This window comes from Tachypleus tridentatus, chromosome 3 (assembly GCF_004210375.1).
Source record: "Tachypleus tridentatus isolate NWPU-2018 chromosome 3, ASM421037v1, whole genome shotgun sequence".
NCBI lineage: Eukaryota > Metazoa > Arthropoda > Merostomata > Xiphosura > Limulidae > Tachypleus > Tachypleus tridentatus.
In genome coordinates, this window is record NC_134827.1 from 3,890,154 (window position 1) to 3,913,030 (window position 22,877).

At 34.3% G+C, this 22,877-nt stretch overlaps 2 protein-coding genes across 8 annotated transcripts in view; one reads left to right on the forward strand and one right to left on the reverse strand.

Annotated features, from left to right (window-relative positions):
* LOC143246229 (sentrin-specific protease 1-like) overlaps positions 1–13,950 on the forward strand; it is a 54,823-nt gene extending 40,873 nt beyond the window's left edge. For 3 of the 6 annotated variants that reach the window (XM_076492586.1, XM_076492588.1, XM_076492583.1), the window contains 3 exons: positions 969–1,047; positions 3,118–3,213; positions 4,285–4,546. In XM_076492586.1, coding sequence (XP_076348701.1) covers positions 969–1,047; positions 3,118–3,213; positions 4,285–4,347 — 238 coding nt within the window. In that variant the 3' untranslated portion in view covers positions 4,348–4,546. Of the gene's footprint in view, positions 1–968; positions 1,048–3,117; positions 3,214–4,284; positions 4,547–5,603 lie in introns of those variants that run through there. The other 3 variants (XM_076492589.1, XM_076492584.1, XM_076492585.1) reach the window with 2 other exon arrangements.
* LOC143246233 (uncharacterized) lies at positions 4,227–22,473 on the reverse strand. 2 transcript variants are annotated; one of them, XR_013025864.1, is made up of 3 exons: positions 22,238–22,473; positions 13,835–13,969; positions 4,227–4,409 (listed from the first exon to the last, which is right to left on the reverse strand). XR_013025864.1 is itself a non-coding variant. In XM_076492597.1 (2 exons), the coding sequence occupies exon 1, from the start codon at positions 10,625–10,627 to the stop codon at positions 10,283–10,285; it is 345 nt and encodes a 114-aa protein (XP_076348712.1). In that variant the 3' UTR covers positions 4,227–4,409; positions 6,922–10,282. The 2 variants fall into 2 exon arrangements, 1 of the variants encoding a protein (XP_076348712.1); XM_076492597.1 differs by lacking the exons at positions 13,835–13,969; positions 22,238–22,473 and adding an exon at positions 6,922–10,627.
* Positions 22,474–22,877: the final 404 nt, after the last annotated feature.

The window sequence follows — 22,877 nt, forward strand, 5'->3', positions numbered from 1 at the left end:
ATTGCAAAGTGGGGCATAATGAATGCCCATGTTTATCTTCTTATATGTCCATTCCAATTTGTTGGAAAGGATATCTGAAGACTGGATGGATGGATTTTGTCCAAACATGTTTAAAATGTACTATGTACAAAGTTCTAGACCTCATTAACTTTTAAAAGTCATGAATAAGAGGCTAAGGTCAAAGTGTTGCTACATCATAGAAAATCTTCTACCTTGTGAACATGAAACTTCAGTACAAAATGAATGTATATGAAAGAAACTTATACAACAGGTACTATATAAAAAGTTCTAGACCTGATAAAGTTTTTAATGTCAAGGACAATAGATCACTTGTATGTAGAAAATCCACCACTAGTCTTCTGACTAGATATTATATCATCATCATCATCTACGTTTAACCATAGAGTATAGCATTAGTGGGGACATAGGCGTATCATTAACACAATTTAAATGTGTTCATTTTTATTTTAGATTAATTCAAGTTTGTTTATCTCAATTAATGTCATGATTTGTGAAATTAATCAACTAATCAGAATTATGGTTTCCAGTTGTTAATGTTTTTTTATTATTCCAAATAATCAGAATATTGGTGTTATATGTTTTTGTTGTTAAGTAGTAAGTTACACAATAGTCTAACTGTGCTTTGACCACTTTGGGTATTGAAAACCAATTTTAACATTTTGTGAGAATAACTTTTTTAATATCAAACTTGTGTAAGAATAATCAAATAGTTTAATACACTCGATTAATGAGCCCAACAATGAGCAAAATTTACTAATTGCCCAGATTGTACTAGCTTGGACTATTCTTTTTTATTTAAAGGTTTCAGTCAGAAAATATTTTCTTTATGTTTTAACATAACATTTTTGAGTAGCTTTGTGCAAAATTCAGAACAAGACCTTTGTTGACTTGTTTAAGTGGTATGTTGCCATCTCTCAGATTAGTCCTAAAATTATTTTACATTACAGAACTTATTTACAAGAGGAAAGTTTGGATAAAAAAAAGAAAGAGTTTGACATGAGTGACTGGTCATTGGAGATTGTTAAGGTATGTTATAGTACATTACCAAATTGCTATTATATTCATGATGCTTTCATACAGGTAATGTTACCATTATAGGACTAACTGCTATATATTTTGTACCTTATTTAATCTGAGAAGGTACTTTACTATTTTTTTTTATTGTCTTTTTCATTTTTATTAGGACATGATGCAGACAAGTATCTAAATAGTACCTCTTGTAAATAATATATGTTTAACAAATATAAAAGAATATTTGTTCACACCTCTTTGCATTACAGTATAATGACAAGGCATCTACACATAAAGCAAAATCAGATTCATATTTGAAAACAAGAAATGTAATTGGTAATTATAAAACAAATTGAGATTTTATGAAATGTGTGTAGGTTAACTGTGAAATTGTGCATTCTCAGTATAGCTTTTGTTGTATATGAATGGCTGGAAATGTTACTCTTGCTTGCTCTATATTGTTTATCAATGAGCACAGATAAGTCTGAAACAATGCTGCCATTGGTAACACATGGTATTTTGGTGAAATTTACAGTAACTGAGGTAATGGCACATAATATAAGTTTTATTTTTAATATACACAATCAGAATGGAAATGTGACACTTTTTCATGTTATATTTTGTTTAATCAATGTGATTTTCTCTAATGATTCTTCCAGAGTCATGTAAAAGCTAGTAGTAGTTTGAAAAGATAACCATGAATTCATTAAAAAAATTAAGTAACAGAAACAAATTACCATTTTGGAAAAAACTTCTTTGTAACTAGTAATTATGGCCTTGTAGTCTTTTTAGTTTCTAGATATTCGAAGTATTTAGTCACTGGACCAACATCTCGTTACAGTTGAGACTAGTTCTGTCTGATATCATTACAAAAGAGCCACAGGTCAATGAAGCTAGTGCTGAGTTTTATAGCAAAGCATCAGAATATAAGTCTTTAAATATAAGTCTTTTTGTATAACAACCATTTAACTTCAAGAATATACTTACAAAAGATATAGGTAAAATAGTCTGGTGGTACATCATCTCATGTGGAAATATTAAGAAGTGTCACAGTTTATGATGTTACAAATAATACTTAAATAAATCCTCAAAATTCAACAATATGTATACATATAGACCAATTTTATCACTAGAGTAACTTTTTATTTTTGGTAGACTTGAAATCTTATTTACAACTTCATATTGAGCCAAATTGGCTTTTCCTGCCTCATACTTAAACAAACTTCCAAGCTGTTGATAGTACCCTATTTGTAAGCATCAAATTACAAACATTTTAAAGTTATTAATAAGTTTAACAAATCAGCAATTTAAATTCTGTAAGAGACCTATCATGTGGAGTAGGAGTTAATTGTGATTTGTTTAACCATTTATGATTATTATATATTAAAGTGCTCCCTGCTCGTATAGCAGTCTACGTATTTACAATGCTAAAATCAGGAGTTCGATTCCCCTCGGTGGGCTCAGCGGATAGCCCGATGTGGCTTTGCTATAAGAAAACACACATATACTAAAGTCCTATAGAATAAAAATAACTGGTTTTGCAAAGAGTTTTATTCATTAACTCCAAACCAAAGATTATAACTAGTATTCTAAAGTTACCTTTGTGAAATGAAAACTTGATGTGCAGTATTGCAATAAAGAAAATATTTTGTGCAATCTGATAATTTCACTCAAGGTTTGTCGTATGTTTTCAAGAATGGGTAGAGCATGGTCTCATGGTTAGCATTTTAAGCTGCAAGTCAAATTTACACAGTGTGATGCTGCTGAACACACTACATACTTTTAGTTGTGGGTGCATTATACAAGTGATAGTCAATCCTGTTGTTGTTATAGGAGCCAGTCAAAGCCCTTATGGAAATGGATACTTCTTATTGGCTACCCTCCACCTAGTTAGTTACATCTGAACTCTTGGATTCTCTGAGTTTGCTGTTTAACCCACATGCATGAGATGCATGTCTGATTAAGTATTTTATTTCATTGTATGTTACATTCTTTTAAGACATTTAACTGTACATATTTATTGTATATATAGAATTTCCTATTTTTTCTTTCTTTCTTTTAACTTTTAAAGTTCTTTTCTTCAAGGATATTCCTCACCAGATGAACGGAAGTGACTGTGGAATGTTTACGTGCAAGTATGCGGAATATGTGACACGTAGAGCAAAGATAAACTTTACTCAGGTTTGTAAATTTTTCTTTTGATTGAACAGGTTACTCCAATTGTTTGTTTAGTTAATATTACTGTCTCATAAATAAATTAGGTTTAAATCAAAAGTAAATAAACTCTCAAGAGCTACATTACGTTTTTGTTTAAATATATTTATGTATTTATTAAGACAGGACTCTAAATATAAAACAGCAAAAATTGTGTTCGTATTGCCCTTTGTTTCAACCTTGCATTTACACACCAAGTTTTAGAATCTTACTAATGCTAAAGAACAAAACATGAAAAAAATGCTCATTTTATTTGTTTAAAAATAAAATTGTAAGAGTTCTAGCTGTGATTTTTTTAAAAAAATGAAGAAACCATTAAACAGGGGAGATATTAAGAGCAGTGAAGATAGTTGTATCTTGTGTGTTACACAAGAAATAAAAAGTAGAAGAAAATGGCAGATAACGATGTGTCTGTAGTGACAAACGTCTAATTTTATTTGGTATCAAGTGATTATAAAAAAGTAATGTAGAGGAAATTGAATTTACTACTAAATTTTTTTAAATGTCTAAACCTATACAGCTTATATTTCAAGTTATAAGTGTAATTGTTATGTCTTGTTCTAATTTAATTTGGTTGACATATTTTCATGTGCTAAATTGATATTTTATCTAATTTTATTTGGTATCAAGTGATTATATAAAAAAAAAAGTAATGTAGAGGAAATTCAATTTACTACTAAATTTTTTTAAATGTCTAAACCTATACAGCTTATATTTCAAGTTATAAGTGTAATTGTTATGTCTTGTTCTGATTTAATTTGGTTGACATATTTTCATGTGCTAAATTGATATTTTATCTAATTTTATTTGGTATCAAGTGATTACATAAAAAAAAAAAGTAATGTAGAGGAAATTCAATTTACTACTAAATTTTTTTAAATGTCTAAACCTATACAGCTTATATTTCAAGTTATAAGTGTAATAGTTATGTCTTGTTCTGATTTAATTTGGTTGACATATTTTTATGTGCTAAATTGATATTAAAATTCACTGTTCTATGGTTTATTTAACATATACCTTACAACTTTATGTTTGCAGGCCCACATGCCTTATTTCAGGAGAAGGATGGTCTATGAAATCTTGACTAAAACACTTTTGTGATACTTCAGTGTCCAGTTGACATCTCTTACTTTATGATTGGTTTGTACAAATACTTCTTATTCCTGTTGAAAAAATAAATACAAGGATTTGAGTATCATGATTTTTTTGTAATATTGTATTTTTCTGGAACGTTTTTTTTTAATAATGTAATAAATGTATTATAATAAAAGTAACCATTCTGTAATGTGATTAGAAGACAGATATGATGTGTGTGTTTATTTAATCATTTTCAAAACATTTTCATAATTTACTGTAGCTGCTTGATTTCTTAGATAATCAGTATTTTACTACTGTTAGTTTTACACATTTTATTGCCTAGTTTTATTAATTTATATTAGAAAGTCAGACTATCAATTCAGACCTAATCAAAAGTAATATTAATTACTAATTCAGCTTAATATATTAAGTGAAATAATTATTTCTTTCTCAAGAAGTTATTATGAAATGACAAACACATTTATTTATTTATAAAAACAAGTTATCTTTTCAATGGTATGTTAATATTAGGACTGCAGCAATATAGTTTGTACTTTTCCAGAAAAAATCACAGAATTGGGTGAAAAGTATCATAAATGTAGTAGTGCAAGAAGAAGGTTGGGGGACTTAAGTTACCCCAAGATGTGCATTATCCCCCATATCCAATGAAAAATGACTCTTAAAGCTGGTTTAGTTCTTAATTACTACAGTATGTATGCCCACAAGGTGTAGAGTGGAACCTCTTAATCTTTTTGCCAAGATGGCCTTCCTTTTTAGTAGTACAAGTTCTGAGTTTCAAAATTTAATTGATGTAATTTATGAAATTTGCTGTTTCCTGCATGTAACAATCAATAAATGAAAATTGATATTTGTAGCATTATGTGCCTTGGGTTAATTGGCTAAAGTTTCTTACCCAGTTAGTAGGGTTACAAACTCAATTCTTGCCTGAACTCTGTTTTTTTCAGAAAAACTATTAATATGACACCACAGGATATTGTATGAACATAAAAATATAGTAGTTGATCATTAAATAACGTATAAAAAACAAGTTTTAAGTGGTTTAACTTAGTGAAAAGAGATTCTGATTTGAAATCTGTGACTGTGTACTGAATGGCTGACTCTGGTACAAAATTTGAACAATTTATTTTCGTGCTAAGATAAAGTGTGAATTGGACCTTGAATCAACATTTAGGCTAAAATGAAATTAAGCAATTATCATACGTAAATGTTTTTCTTTAATAGCTTTCTTCCAAGTTTAAAGTAATGTTTATATTTTTTAGTTTGTTTTTATTTGGTCAAGGGACTCAGGAAGGTCATGGGAGAAACTTAGACGTTTTGTTGTGACCAAGGAAGGTGATGTCTATCCTCCAATGGGAGAAAATTGGATGCATCAGCAACATTTCAGACTTTTTATGTCATAAAGAAACTCTGATAGGCTTCTAAACTTGCAACAAGTTCAATGAACTATATGGATTTATTTATTTATGTATTAATAAGTAAATATGTTAACCGTTTGTTTTTCTTTTTTAACTACATTTCGTTAGACTTATCTAGCATCATCAGTTACTATTTTTTGAGTTTTCAAAAGAACTACAGGTTTGAATCCCCTTCGCACCAAGTACATTGCTAAATTAGAGACGACTAGTGCAGATAGCCGTTCTGTAGCTTTGCGCGAAATTAAAAAAACAAACAAACAAAAGAACTAGGTTTTTCTAGTTTCTGCATCTCGTTGATGGAATGTGTTATCACTTAATTGAATTTAGAAGGCTATTTTATCATTATGTATGGTTCATATTCCATTATATTAATATTATTTCACTTTATTATGTAATTTTTTCTGGGTCGGTGGGTGGGTTGGGAGATTTATGGCACAAAGCAACTAGGCTATCTGCGCCAAACATTTGGTAAAAAGTTAAAAGTAAAATGAGAGTATTAAAATTCTTAAAAATCAATTTTTGAATTAAAACTTAAACAGCATGAAATGCAATTTCTATATCTAGTGTACAGCAGTAAGAGTGAAATTACGGTAATACTCGTTTTAATAGACACTCAGTAGCATAAGTTGAATGATCATAACTGGTCAGGATGGATCTTTACTGACCTGGTAGTCTGTTTTTTAATAATCAGTGCACAATAACCCTTACGTGGTAAATTTTGAAGATAGCGCACTCTATACAGCCTGATAAAAACTCATGATATTGCTCAGAAATGTTGACTACACACCCGTAATATGGCCACACTGCAATTGAAGCTCGAAATTTTATAAAGTACCTGAACAGATAACAAGACGAGAATAATAATAAAGTTACAAGCTCCTTTCACAAGTTAGTAATTAGGTAATAGTATAGGCTGCTAACCTGAAAGAGAATATGTAAAATTAAACTTATACATGTAATGTCACTATTTGGATGTCATCATATATGACGTAAAATACAACTTTTAAAAAGGTTTATGTGTATATATATATATATACTAAGCAATAAATGTAAATTAGATATTTTAGGTGAAAAGAAACTTCAGAACTGGTACTTAAACCAGAAGAAGCCTCTGTCTAACATTTAATATGTAATATTATACTACGAAATAAGTTTCCCATACGTTTTCTCGTAGATCTAGCGTTGTCCTTTGTGAGAACTTTGTTACAGAGTCAACATGAATTACGTAAACAAGCTCCACTGTCTATTTAAGCAACCACATCATTATCATGTGACTAGATTTACATCGTGTTACGACATCTTAAATGTGATTGGATGGGGAGGATCTTTTTTTTTTCTAACCATTTTCTTTTGATTGCCTTTAAGGGCCTTGGTGACCACCTTAGAGTGCCTGAATTAGCCTACAAGGCGTTTAGCCACTGAAATTATTTTTGCAACGGTAGGCTATTTTAAGCCGACAATGATGACTAATTGCAGCGAGTAAGAAATGCAGCTAATCCATGTCAGAATATACACCGATACTGCAATGTTAATATTGTTGGTGTTTGTTGAAATTCATGACTCATGAGCTGTCTTGATGTTCCTTCATATACTTGAAAGTGTCCAGCTTAACATGTTGTTCATTGACCTCGTACGCAGCAGGAACTTTGTTTTTTAGGATCCAGTAACTGATCGCATAATAACTTGACATGGAGATGTAGCTCTCAGTTGCAGTATTGGTTAACAGGTTGTCTGGTGTCAAAGCCACAGTTTGATCTTCTAAATCGATCACAATTATTTTGGTCTTTTCAAATTCAAGTTTTACATATTTCTGGATCATCGTACTACTGGAGAACTTGAGGTTCGTGTTAAAGACAAAAGATCTTATATCCTCTTCCACTTATTAAGCTCACTGGACACAGATCTGAAACATACATGATAGTTATCAATCTGACGACGACCTCACATTTGCCCTGGTCTGGTGCCATTATAGATTTCTTGCACTCTAACAGTGGTTTGTGGCATTCATTTGACCCAAATTCATTTAGATTGGTCTTTTTGGGGAAATATTTAAGATGATTGTTCATATTTGTTGTTCCACCATAGTAGGAGAGTGAAACGTTGCAAGGCATGCATACTGACCTCTACTTGACATCAGTGAAATCAAAGTATTTACAAACGTTTGCTTTTTTCGAGACATTTTACCATTCGAAAAGTGCCTTCCACATATACTCTGCTGCTCCTATCTTCCAGCAAGTTTGATAGCCAGTGAAAGATGTCAGTTGGAAATGCAGTTTTGAACGATTTGTATCTGATGCCGTTATGCCAGATTTTGTCGAATGCTTTCTTTAAGCCGAGAAAACATCCGACCATGATGTGGTTTTTATTATTTCTTCTATTAATCTATTTAAGTGATAAGTAACTTATCGGGTTTTCTAAAATCATTTTGAATTTATGGTAGTTTTGAAGTTAATTCTAGGTAAATGAGTAATCTATTGTTCAGTTGTTGTTGTTTTTTCTACTAATATTTCTATACAGCTGGTTCGACTAATAAGACTAGTTTTCCGAGTTATTTACTGGTTTATTCTTCTTCAGGAGGTATATAGCCTGATTTGGTAGATAGATTAAACAGTGCTTTTACAAACTCAGAGACCACTTTTGATTAGTATGTTTTATATTCTGACCTGTCGTGATGCTTTAATTTTTGAGTGTTTTTATGCTGCTTATGACTTCTGCAGTTGTGATTGGTTTGATTAATTGTACTATTTGATCGTATTCACTTGGTGGTAGACTTTACTGTGAGCTGTGTTTAGTTGAAGTTGAACGTATGTAGATGGCTATTAACATTTAGGTAATTACTTACTGTATTTAGAAAATGATTATTCATGTTTGGTTCGCCTGGTGTTTTAAAAGTTGTTTGTAGCTGTTCTTTAGAAGCACTTATTTTCTCTTTAGTTATGTATGTAATTTTGTTATCGTGTCTGAATGCTGGATATTATTGTGTTTGTTCTTTTATTTTAAGCTATCTTTTTACATGTCCAGAATTCTTTAAAATCTGTTTTTGTGTTTAATTGTGAACAGTAGTTGTACCACTGTTGTGGTTATGTTATTTATTTCTGATTTAGTTTATTATTATATTGATCTTAGATTTTGTTTCGTAATATATTACTATCGTGTATTCTTGTCTTAGTATTCTGCGTTCTTGTACTTTGTGTGTTAGCAACTTGTGTGGTTTTCATGTGACGTTAGTATTGCAGTTTAATTAGCAGCAGCAGTGACTCATAGAATGACTCTGAGTTTCTTAATTACAAAAATTTAGGTCATAGCTCCGTCATCGCTTGATTGATTTGAAGTCTAATTACTGTTTTGGACTTCAATCAAAAAGGTTTTACGTTTTATGTATTTGAACACGTCCAAGATTTTATAGATTAGTTTACTCTAGTCCCGCCTAAAATAATTTCAGATGCCGCTGCTATTGAGGATTTCCTCATGTTTATTTTTGGAATTCATTTTTCTGCCGTGTTTATTAGTCTCCAGTATTCAGTGATGACGAGAAACCCACTTGTTGAGAAATTTATATGCAAAAACGGCTCGTTTCGCTCTTCTATGTAAAGTGTTTTCTCAGCCCAAACGAGCCGTTTTTGCATATAAAAGTCTCCAGTATTATTGAGAAGAAGCAGTTTATTTCTTATTTAGGTTTTGCTCATTAGGAGGTTCGGTTTGAAGAATTAATTTGATTCAACTTCGTATTTCAGTCAGTTTTTCTGTTGTTGTTTTTATAGTTGCATTTTTCTGAGAATTTTCATTTGTTTGGATCTGGTGTGAGATAAAAGACACCTGAAATCAAATGGTCGCCGTCCGAGTCTTCACCCACACTGAATGATATAAAAGATGGAAGAACAAATGTAGGGAACGTACAAAGATCCAGTACGTCACTGGTATTATGGCAATTGCTGTTACATGTTGATTTTGTATCATTTATTAAAAAAAACGTGTCTGATACACATTTTTCCCCATTTGTTTTTGTTACTGTACAGCCAAAACTGTTTTGCTTTTGAAATCTCCAGTAATTATATATTTGCTGTTACAGTAAACTCTCGTTGTAACGAAGTCGTAGGGACCAAAGAGAATTGTTCGTTACAAAAGAAGTTCGTTAAAAAGGATTGTTTTTCATTCACTAGCCAAGTCTGGTAATGGTAGGCCCTATAACTGACGGCTGTTGCAGTACCGGTAATTGGATTAAAGACTCAGAAGTCACACGTGTGTAAACACTTAAAACACATTTAATGAAATTCAAAAGTACAATTAACAGCACTTGTAAAAAAAATAACATTCATAATATAGATATATGTAATTATAATGTACAGGATACAAACACCAGCAAGAACGTCTAACTGGAGTCACTTGAAATATTGCACAATGCTTTTTGCGAACTGCTGTCCCTCTGGCACTTGGTCACAAAACGCTCCATCATGTTTAATTGAGAGATAAACTGTCCTGCGTTAGCCTGGTGTTCAAGATATCTCTGAAGTTGCAGGCACATCTCACGAGTTGCAGAATGTGTTGGGATGGGGGTTCCTCATTGTCGTCATCTTCAATTTCACTGTCATTTTCTGGTGTCTGTTTTTTTGCACCATGGCCACAATATCACTGTCTGTCAGGGGCGCGCTAGTGATCAGATCATTATCAGCAGTCTCGTAGTCCTCTGCTGTGCCATCCACCGTAAACCCAGAGTCATTCAGCCGTGTCAAGAGCTGGGCCAATGGTATGTCATCCTCGGGGTCCTCACTGTTTTCTGCTGGCTCTGGAGAGGAGAAGCCACAAGTTCTGAAGCAATTGGCTATGGTTGATTGCTTTACCAATGACCAGGCAGAGCGTAGCAGTCGCATGGCTTCAAGCACAGTCACAGTGGGCTGTAGTTTTCTAGCAGGCGTGGCAGTGTTATTGATGTCCACTGGTTTGTTTGCTCTGGTTCTACACTACCAGACTCACCACAGATCGTACGAAATTGAATGTCGTGTCTTTTTTTGAATCGGGTTAACCACCCATCACACATGCAAAAGTCAGTGATTCCCATTTGATCAGCAAGTTTTTTTGCCTTTGCTTGCATAACAGGCCCAGAGTAGGAACATTCTCTGATCTAGCATTTTTGTACCACAGAAGCAATGCCGCTTCTAGGTCAGAATGTTTTGCAGTTCGCATGCGTTTTCTATTGGGACAAAAGTTGTCTCGAGAAGACAATATGGTCTCTTTATTTTTCAACCATGTTGACAAAGTGTTCGGAGGCACATAAAATGCTTTTGCTATTTCTGTTTTTGTTTTAACTTTTTTTTCAACTTCTTCTATTGCTGTAATTTTAGTTTCTATCGATACAAGCTTGCGCTTCGCCATGATCAATGATTAATGATCTGTTTAATTTGACTGTGATTAGCCTTTTATAGGCCACAGCATGCAGGCTTAATCTACTCAAGCCATAATCTGAAAATTTTATATCTAAGCTAATTTTTGCTGGGAGGGCGGGTGAGTTGGGGCGGGCAGGGGTTTAAAGTGTTATTGACCATAATTGTAAAAACATTGGTAGGCTAATCTACTACCCCATCTGCAGTCCGCTATTTCTCAAGTGTAAGATTTTGATGATTTGATGACATTGTTGCGCGGAGACTGACTAATTGCACTTGCTAGCGGCGTAGCGGGTGGTCGGGAGCCGGCAGCGGTGACAATTAATTTAGGGAAGAAGAGAAAAATAAATATCTTCGTACCTGGTTCGATACAAAGGATGTAATATTGATGCTTTTCACACCCTAGGGACTATAATTATACATCGTTACAAGCCGACACTTCGATACTTGCAGTTCGGTTCAAGGGGCTTTTGTTACTATGTATTTATATGGTTGGCCGGACCAGTCAACAACTTCGATACAAGTGATATATTCGGTTCTAGCGACTTCGAAACAATGAGAGTTTACTGTATGTGCTTTAATATTATTTAATAACTGTATATAACGTGATGAGCTTGGAGAGCTGTAAATTCCTGTTACTGTTATTGTTTGATTACTGCACTTTGGGAGTTCACATATTTTCATTTGTAAAGTTAAAATGTATTGCATTTGCAGAGGTCTTTTGTATGTAGTTAATATGATCTTTCGTTCAGGCGATTCTTTATTAGGTCTGTCATTTCAAATTACGTGATAACCTGTCACATTGAATGTTTTCTGTTCATAACTCATAGTTTCGGGATTGGATATTATATACAAAGAAAGCGCAAGGATTTCAAACATCAGCTTGCTTTCTAGAACTACCAAGCGGACAGCATCACCTCATGACTTCTGTCTTCTGACAGAATTGGTTGTCTGTCAGAAACACTTGACGCTAAAGTCCGGCCAGCAAAGGATAATCTATTTCCAAGCAGTTTTAACCTATGCTTAAAATACTCCGAGATATACTGTGTAGATAGAAGACACTATCTAACAAAATAACAGTTTATGTTGCTAGAACAAGAAAATAGATCGCATATTATTGCGATGACAGCGGGGAAACTAGACAATCAATAATCAAAAAATGTATCACTATAAATGATAAGAGAACGTAGTATGCTTGCATACTTCAAATTAAGTCTTTCCAAGGAAAGGGTACGTTATGACAGAGGCAAATAGCCAAATATTCACTTTGTCTGAATTACAAGACATGTAAGGTTAGGTGGTTAGGGTGCTCGACTCGTAATCTGAGGGTCGCAGGTTCGAATCCCCGTCGCACCAAACATGCCCTTTCAGCCGTGGGGGCGTTATAATGTGACGGTCAATCCCACTATTCGTTGGTAAAATAGTAGCCCAAGAGTTGGCGGTGAGTGGTGATGACTAGCTGCCTTCTCTCTAGTCGTACACTGCCAAATTAGAGATGGCTAGGGCAGATAACCCTCATGCAGCTTTGCGCGAAATTCAAAAACCCAGCAAAAACAACTACAAAGCATATAAGTAAAAGCATAAGAAACAATGTGATCAAAGTAAGATTAACTTGTTTGTTTGTTTGTTTTATTATTATGCACAAAGGTAAACAAATGGTTATCTGTGCTCTTCCCACCATAGATATCGAAACCCGGTTTCTAGCAGTACAGGTACAAATAACTTTAAATTAATGGCCTAGCGAAAAATAGTCAAGAATTTCAACAGAAATAACCTTTCTAGCCATGCCAAAAATATTTTGTTTTTTTCAGAGTGTAACAAGTAATGTACATATTTTATATACAAGACACTTTTAAAATGTTTAAATTTTTCAGAAATTAAAAATAAGAAACTGAACATAATACACCGCATAATTTTATGTTTAAAATTCACTGCATCATTTTATGTCGGATCTTATTCGTGGTTTGTTTTAGACTAAGGCTGTTATTGTATAATGTATTTATCTTTAAGGGACATGATTAGGTAGTCCATTATTTAATTTAAATCAATAGATCTTCATACGTGTGTGTGTGTGTGTGTGTGTGAAAGAAGACAACCTTATTATTGACTTGTGACGTCCTTCTACGTTATATACAATTTTCGTGCACTCTGTAATGACTTTCATAAACGTTTATTATAGTAAAAAGAATACAACAAGATTTAAAATACTACGTGATGATAATTTAAAATATATTACAATTAACGAAAGAAAACCATAATTAACAAACGAATAGGTAACAAATGGAGCGTGGGATGAACATCCAGGTTTTTTAAATATAGTTTTTTTCTAATATTGTTGAAAATATAACCATTCTCTACTTCGTCTTCCCTGTTAGCATCTGCTATTGTTTTAATATTTTGTACTACACAGTAATGATTTTTATTTGAGTTTAAGGGCTTTTCTGTCACAATTTTCCGACATTATTTTACATCATATTACGTGCTTTTGTTTGTTTTTAGCTAAGCACAAAGCTACATAGTGGCTTATGTGTCCTCTACTCTTCACGGGTATTGAAAGCCTAATTATAGTGTGTTAACATACAAAAGGACCGAACCGAGATCACGTGAGAGTGGCAACAGATTATCATTATTAATTTTTATTGACAGGATAGCTGATGGTTCCTAATAGATTTAATATAGAGAGAATTGTTTTTTTACCTGTATTCGTCAACTTCCATATAAGGACGAGCCATCTGGAATGATACATACAGCGTCTTTGCAATAGTTGGATAAGAAGAACTTGTAGTTGCTTTTAATAAAGCGGTTTTCAATGACGCAGTGGCCTGAATTTCTCTTTTAACGACGAAAAAAACACACACTAAAATAACTCCGAAAAAAAGCTCTGAGTGAATATAAACGTTTGGTAACATGCTCAAATTTTACTCGGTAACTTCCAAAATATCTAAAATTAAAGTCACTCTACACAAATCTGCCGTTTAACGGCAGACAATATTTATTACAGTAATGTCTTATAATGCTGCTTTTATATCTAAACAATATTAACTTATTGGTGTTTACCAATTTCAAATAAACGAATAGTAGTAACATTAAATCGATTTGAGTTGAGAAAAAAAAAACATTTATATTACATAGATACATACATATTTATACAGGGTGTTCGGAATGTCACTGTACACTTATATATTTATTAACAGACATGTTTCAATATAGAAGACAGGAGGTAAATATGTATGACAATTATAAACAATGTTGAAAGTGACCCCCGTTGGCATCAATACAGACTTGGATCCTTCTTATTTTGTTTTTAAACACCGCTATCAGTTGCTGGCTTGAAATAGACAGAATGAATGCTGTTATCGCTGCTTTCAAGTCATCCAGCGTGCGCGGACGATCTCGATACATTGCAAATTTTGCTGCTCCCCATGGATAAAAGTCTGGTGAAGTAAGATCGGGAGGCCTGGCATGGCCAAGCGCGTAAGGCGTGCTACTCGTAATCCGAGGGTCGCGGGTTCGCGCCCGCGTCGCGCTAAACATGCTCGCCCTCCCAGCCGTGGGGGTGTATAAAGTTACACGGCTATCTGTGCCAGCCGTCTCTAATTTAGCAGTGTAAGACTAGAAGGAAGGCAGCTAGTCATCACCACCCACCGCCAACTCTTGGGCTACTCTTTTTACTAACGAATAGTGGGATTGACCGTCACATTATAACGCTCCCATGGCTGGGAGGGCGAGCATGTTTGGCGCGAACCCGCGACCCTCAGATTACGAAGCGCACACCTTAACGCGCTAGGCCATGCCAGGCCCAAGCTTTAAGCACTCGCAAGTTTTCACCAGCAACAATATAAAATACCCTCGTAGAAATACTAACGTCCGAAGTTAATTCAATGAAATTAAACGGTTTGTAGTATTCGAAATCTATAAACGTTCCTCCTCAAATTCTGTAGTTTTCAGATCAATTAATTCACGATTATAGCTTCCGAGGCTTATAGCTGTAACTGACTAATACTATTATTTTAGTACTGTCTCTCGGCTAACTGCTTTTATACGAATGACGCGAGTTTCTTCAACTTGTAACAAGTTAACGTTTTCGTAAAACAAATACTTTTTATTTTTACTCTTAAGAACCTTCTACAAATTTAGAAAACAGGCGGAAATTGCGAATGTTCGAAATTTATCAGTGCCAACAAGACTTGATCATGTTTGATTATAAAGGTTTTCTTGAATCACTCTCGCTCGAACAACTAGAAAATTGTAACAAAAGTGAATTACTCGAAATTGCCAAAATTTTAAATTAGAGATTAAAAATCAATGAGAAAAATATTACTCGATGATTATTTGTTGTCTGAGAAAGCAAAGTTGAGTGATAAAAATAAGTTAGAAATACAATTAAAAGTAAAAAAAAAAAAATCGATCTTGTACAAGCCTGCATCAAAACAAGTCTGTATCGAAGTTGAAGGAGAGAGTAAACGTCTCGAAGCCGAAAGAGAGATTAGGCTGAAAGAAATGAAAATTAGACTAAATTCCAGTCGATCAAGACAAAATGACTATTTTAAACTCAATCGATATATATTATAGTATTACCATTTAATAAAAATGAAATTGATAAATGCTTCCAACACTTTGAGAAAGTTTCAGAAACCATGGAATGGCCCACAGAAAAATAGTTATTTTTACAGTGTGTTTAACGGGTAAAGCACGGGCCCGGCATGGTCAAGCGTGTTAAGGCGTAATGCGAGGGTCGCGGGCTCGAATCCCGATCACACCAAACATGCTAGCTCTCCCAGCCGTGGGGGCGTTATAATGTGTCGGTCAATCCCACTATTCGTTGGTAAAAGAGTAGCCCAAGAGTTGGCGGTGGGTGGTGATGACTAGCTGTCTTCCCTCTAGACGTACACTGCTAGATTAGGATCGGCGAGCGCAGATAGCCCTCGAGTAGCTTTGCGCAAAATAAAAAAAACAAACAAACAATAAAATTAAATAAAGCATCTAAAACAAGATAATAATGGAATAGTTCTGTTCCTCATTAAATAGACCCAAAGTAGTTGTGAATACAGTTAAAAAAAAGATTTACAAACAATCATAACACTTATAAGAATTATCCAACATGTAATTATCAGAACAAAATAATTTATATAAATATACGAAAGGCAGAAGGGTTTAAAGAACAATTAAGAAAAACATTCAAAACACAAAATGAACCTGAGTTTAATATTTTAAAAATATAAATTCAAAACACAAAAACAAACTGGTAAAGCACAAGAAGCTTATGCCACTCTGTTAAGGCCCGGCATGGCCAAGCGTGTTGAGGCGTGCGACTCGTAATCTGAGGGTCGCGGGTTCGCATCCCCATCGCGCCAAACATGCTCGCCCTTTCGGCCGTGGGGGCGTTATAATGTGACAGTCAATCCCACTATTCGTTGGTAAAAGAGTAGCCAAAGAGTTGGCGGTGGGTGGTGATGACTAGCTGCCTTCCCTCTAGTCTTACACTGCTAAATTAGGGACGGCTAGCACATATAGCCCTCGAGTAGCTTTGTGCAAAATTCAAAAACAAAAAAAACAGCCACTCTGTTTAGAAAATAATGTACAAATTATGATAAGGTCAAAGAAGCTGTTCTCAAAGCATTCTAGTTAATACCAAAGTTTTATTGCCAAAAGTTTCGAGGTTATCGCAAACAAGATAATCAAACTTATGTGAAAGAGAGTTTTTTTTTTTAATAATGGTGTAATTCTGTGCACGTTAGCAACAGTTTCGACAAATTAAGACATGTATGTCTAATTGAGGAATGTAAACGCTATACAAGTAGCGACATCAAAACGTACTTGGATGAAAAGTAAGTTGAAACACTACAGAAAGTGGTTAACTTTCCGATTATTACATTTTAAGGATTGAAAGCACTTTTCATAAAAAGAAATGCCTACCATTTCTACAAAAACCTATACCTGATGACTCTAATAAAGTACAGAAGTCTTACAGACAGGATAAATCTTCGTCAAAGCTATCACGGTCCATCTTCCTTTTTTTTAAAAAAAAACCTGGTCATGTTATGTCCAATTGTTGGAGTTTGAAAATTAAAAGGTTGATTGTTTGGCATTTATTGGTTCAAAGCAACCAAGCTATCTGCGCCAAACAACAAATAAAAAATAAAAGTAAAAATTAGTAAAACATGTAAAAAGAAATCAAGTTAAAATAAAAATAGCCAAACTTCGTATAACAACTTAAATAGAATTAAAAAGGTCAATGGTCCTTAAAAATTTTGAAACAAAAGTATGTGTCACTATCGCCAATGACAATGCCCAGCATTAAGGCTAAACTTATGGTAAAATATGTCTAAAATGGTGCCATCGCTCATGGTCGTAACAACGGCACGACAGTAAAACGTAGGCTATTGTGACTTGAGTGTCACAAAGGCCAAACATTAGTGCGTCAGTAAGAGATAAAAGAAAACGATGAGTTAAAAATGTGACCAATGTGGAGCCTAGCCAAGGGCAAGTTCCTCCTTCCAATCCTTACGGAAACAACAGAAAGTTGAATCTGGAAAAACTTGTTATCACATTGCTCATTCAAAGTCAACTGCCAACTGCCTCGGAGGCAAGCCTTTAATACAAGAACTTGGACAATATGCACTACAAGTACGGCAGTGATAGCACCACAGCTGACAAAGTTAATTGCAATGTCAGCAAGCTCGTTCCCACGAATACCGACGTGGCCCAGTATCCAGAAAAAACTGGATAGAAATGAATGATAAAGAGAACTGGGCCAGTCAGTTTGGAATTTCAACATAAACAGCATGAGAACTAATGTGAAGCGATTCCAGGGCTAATAGAGAGCTAAGCGATGCAGTATAAATAATACAATTCATGTACTGTATGGGTTATAAGTGATCCAGGGAAAAAAAAAATGACATACATTTCGGTAGTGAACAAAAAACTGTAGAGATCCTGTGTGCAACCACTGAACTATAACAAACCATGGCAGAACCCACAGAGTCATCCGATTTCGAATCATCCGTATAAATGGGGATTGAAGTACGTTCAAAAAAGTTTCGACAAATAAGAAGGTTCTACCAACCGGGAGTATCTGCCTTCTTCAGATGACTCAAAGAAAGGTCACACTTGAAGATGGTAATTAGCCATGGTGGGATGGGCTGGCCAGTGGAGACGGCAACGTCATCCAAGGACAGACCCAATTCAGCCACCTGTGTCTGGATACGAAAGCCAGAAAGGAACAATGGCAGACCATCTATTCTAAAAGCACACTGGAGAAACAAGGAAAGTTCCCGTGCAGAGCCGAAGTCCCTGATGGTGAATGGAGTCCAGCATCTTCAATGCAGAGGTCCTGGCAGAGCCACAGACTGGAGATCCATAATCTAGTTTCAATCGAATAAGAGCATGATATATCTTTATCATGAAAATAAGTATAAGAACCAGTATTGAAGAGAGAAAGGTTGTGATCTGAGAGCATACACTCCATGGAGTGATCCCTCTTATCAATATCAACACCACCCCAGAGTGTATTATGTCCATTAAAGTCCCCAGGATGAAAAAGGGAGACGACAACTGTTCAAGGAGAACATCAAAGTCTGATTGATCATAGGTATCTTCAGGATACAGGTAGAGAGAACAAACAGTGTTGGTATGACGCAAGGAAACATGGATGTCTACAGCCTCCAAGGATGTGTCGAGTGGCAAAGAAGAATGGACACATGCTGATCGACTAACAGTGCCACCCTTCCACGCACTTGTCCATCGCACAACTTGTCATTTCTGTACAAAGAAAACTGCTAAAAGGTGTCTGCATCAGTAGGTTTCAGAAATGTTTCCTGTAAGGAAAGACATACAGGATGGTAAGAATCAATCAATGCTTTGATATAAGCCAGATTAAAACGTAAACCTCGACAGTTTCACCGTATCAAAGTGGCCATTTTTATTCATGTGTAGGGGAATTGGGTGGAGAACCCTTCTGTTTTCGACCACGCCTTTTTCTTTATTTTCTTTATTCAATGTAGGTCAATAGACCTCTATGGATCCATGGTTGATTGGGCAGGCCTCTGTCGTTGAAAGAAGATCCCAGTGACTAAGGACGTAAACGAATGATTGTTTTGCGTCTCGGATCCAGAGAAGAAGATGTACCCGAGGAAATGCTTGTATCCAGAATCAAAGAAGTGGATCTGGGGGTTTGCTGGAATGAATGTTACGGAGATGGGTGTTGACGCTGATTCATCAACATTCTTAACCATGGAGATCAGAAGACTTTTCATATGGTTTGAGAACGATTCTCTCGAAGGCAAGACGAGATCTGTCTGCACTCCCACTGTTGTAATGGAACGAAATGCAGTAGTAAACGTCCGAGGTAAAGTGGTGGACAATAACTTTCGAGCCTCAGGGTAAGTAATGTTTTGAATCGTTTTCAAATGCTGTATCTCTTTTTTTCTAAACACTTGAGCATAAACGAAAGTAGGGTGGGTGAGAGCCACTACAATTAACACAATGGATGTCTGTTTCACACTCATAAGCATCGTGGTCCTTGCCACCTCAACGAATACACGTCGGGGAACCACGTCATGACGTCTTCAAGTGATTGAACCGCTGACGTTGAAAACATTTGAGAGGGTTTGGAATACATAACTATACCTTGAAATTAAAATAACCTATCTTGACGGTAGCAGGTGAACGTGGTGATGTAAATGTCAAAACTAGGACACTGGTCGGCATCATAATTCCATCTTTGCGAGAAGATGCATAAACTCCTGCATAAACTCCTTGGGTGGAGGAACCAGCAAGGAGCTCTGACTCTGGGATGTTCTTCAAATCCGTCTCAACAATAACTCCTCGTGACGAATTCAAAGTAGCATGGAGAGTAACCTCAATGGGTATATCCCCAATCGCCTTCGAAAGCAAGAGGAGTTCACTGTGTTTAGGAGTGGATGATTCCATCAATATGTCACCAGAGCGAAGGTTTTTGACACACTTAGGAGAGCATGGAAGTCCCTCTAGTCCTTTCTGAATAAAAAGGGAGACATCTGCCCTAAAGGTTTATCTCAAAGAGAATATAGTATAAGAAAATGAGGTCCAGTTGTTACAGAAGTTAAAGATTGCTGTTCAGAATCTTCAAGACCTAGTCGTTACCTATAGACTGTTTTTCACTATTTTATTTAAATTTTTATTTGGGGATCCTTAATAAAGAAAGAATATTTTCGTGCCCACTGACCCCACCCACCATGGAGCCCTATGAGGGGACGAACTACAGTGCCAAACAAGGACACTGCAGTAACGCCAGGATTTCGTGAGCACTATACCCAAACACCAGCATCAGATACAATGTCCACAACACACGTTGAAAACATTCAACACTGGTACTTGGTTGACTCTATCCTAAGTGGGCCAGCTGATTAACACTGGGGCGGTTACCCCAAGGAATTCAAGGCCAAAGTGATGTGTTAGGGTTGGACCCCTCAACTACCAGGATCCTCTCCTCTCCTTCACGAATTGCCATGCATGGCAAATACGTTGGTGGTATTGTTTTTTAAGTTAACCTCCTTTTGGAGGTCCCCTCACCACGTACTCCACATCGAGGGGAATTTTTTATGACTTAATAAGATTAATTTCCATTCAAAAAAGAAACATGACGGATAACAGGAGTATTTACTTATATTAAGAATATAATTAGCAGTATTTTTCTCTAAGTCGCTTTAGATTACATTTTTCTATTTTAAAATTCTGTATTTAGTCCTTTCTTTGATATTGACTGTAATTCTTTATCTTTGATAACTTTTAAGCTTCATGTAATTACATGATTTTGAAAGATACATTTAAAAACACTATGATTACAGTTATAAGATAAGTTATCAATTTCTATTTGAATAAATTATTCAATGAATTTTTTATAGTTAAAGATGTCCTAAAAGTTTATTATACTTAAAACGAATTGTAAGTTGAAATGATTTTACGGGAATAATATCTTGGATGAGGTATATCATCATAAACTTTGTTTAAAACTATGTAAGATTTCTCTTTTTTCTTTACTAAAAGGAGTATAGATACACGATTCCATTTTAATCTAAATTTAATTAGATCTATAATCAAAATTTTAACAGGAATATTTTTAAATTCAAAGTTTAACAGATATTTCAAGTTTGCATTTGTTATTTCAAATACTTGTCCATATCTGTCAAGAGCAGAATATAAATTTTTAGAAAACTTTCAAAATCAACCCATGTTTTTATGTCTTTCTATTGTTTATTGTTACATATATTTATTTGAAATAAATTTTCATACAGGAATCTTTAGTTTGAGCTTCAGCTTCAACAGTTTCATTTTGAAAGTCGTGATTTAATCCAAAATAAGGTTTTTCTCTCAAAATGTGAAACTCTTCTCTTTTTATTAATGAATTTGCATTGCGGATTTTTTAATATAGTCATTTTTACTTTATTAAATGAATATTTATTAAAATTATTTATTTCAATCGAATTAAAAAACCCTTATTACTTTGCGATCTCTGTATGTTAATCTTTAGATTTTTTAAAATATAGTCATTTTTACTTTATTGAATGAATGTCTATTGAAATTATGTATTTCAATCGAATTAGGAAAACCCTTATTACTTTGCGATCTATGTATATTAATCTGTAGGGTAAAAGGATTACTTGTTTATCCTACATATTTAAGGCACATGTATCACAAGTATTACATAAATTACATTGTCTACTTTACACAATGGTACTTCTTGTCATGCATGTTAAAAATTCATAGCTGCTGGACAGGCTACGCCTCTGGAATTTTTGCAAGCAATTAATTATATGATGATGTAGCATATTCCAATTAACTGGTTAATAGCTAGATAGGCTTTCAATCAGCATATGAAGATATTAGAATATTCGTCAATGGAAACATTCTAGAGCAGAAAAGAAGAGAAAAGGGCGAGATAATCAACACTTTCAACATAATTTTCCGTTAAGTAAATGGCTTTCAAACTATTGATTACATTAATTGTTAATAGCGCAGAAAGCCTCGTTGCTTTGCTTCACAAAACACCAAACTAAACCAATTGTTAATAGGCTATTGAATCAGCAATATAAAATAATAATGAAACAAATATCGCTTTACCGTTATATATAGACTAGGTTGTCAACTTCTTGCCATAGCGAATAGTATCTGTGGTCATAGCACTCAAATGCATTTGGGATATCCCATTTATCAGACGAAATTGGCAATTAAAACAAGTATACGAAACCAAATGAGGGTACGAAACCAAGTGCTTACACCCGCAACGTCTAATTATTCTGCCTTTCACTGACTATAACGAGCGGTGGGAAAGCAGGTACCCTTAAATGTCTTAGAGTAGAAATGAAACCACTCTAACATTTCTATAAATAAAACTCCCAACCTCTTTCTTCCCTTTCTCTTGATGAGTTAATCAAATATAATGCAGGAACGCCAAGACAAACACAGATACTTAAAATTTTGACTTTCTGTCCCGGTATATTGAATAAAATCATTTAAACAATTATTAGCTAATTATAAATTAAAGTAATTAACATCTTCTTTATTTTATGTTTATAAACTATTTTCCTTATTTGATAGCTTAGTTTCTAAAATATTTTTATATTTATTTGAAAAATAGTGTAAGGTATTTCTGTAATCTTCCGTCTTTATATCCGATATCTTTCAGTTTATTTTTTAATAACAAAACGATATTTCTGAAAAAAATATAGTTATTTCTCACTTTAAAACTTTTTGGGTTATT

Bases quoted from the DNA above. Each gene is read 5' to 3' on its own strand.
- LOC143246233 (XM_076492597.1), bottom strand. From the start codon at position 10,627: ATGCGACTGCTACGCTCTGCCTGGTCATTGGTAAAGCAATCAACCATA.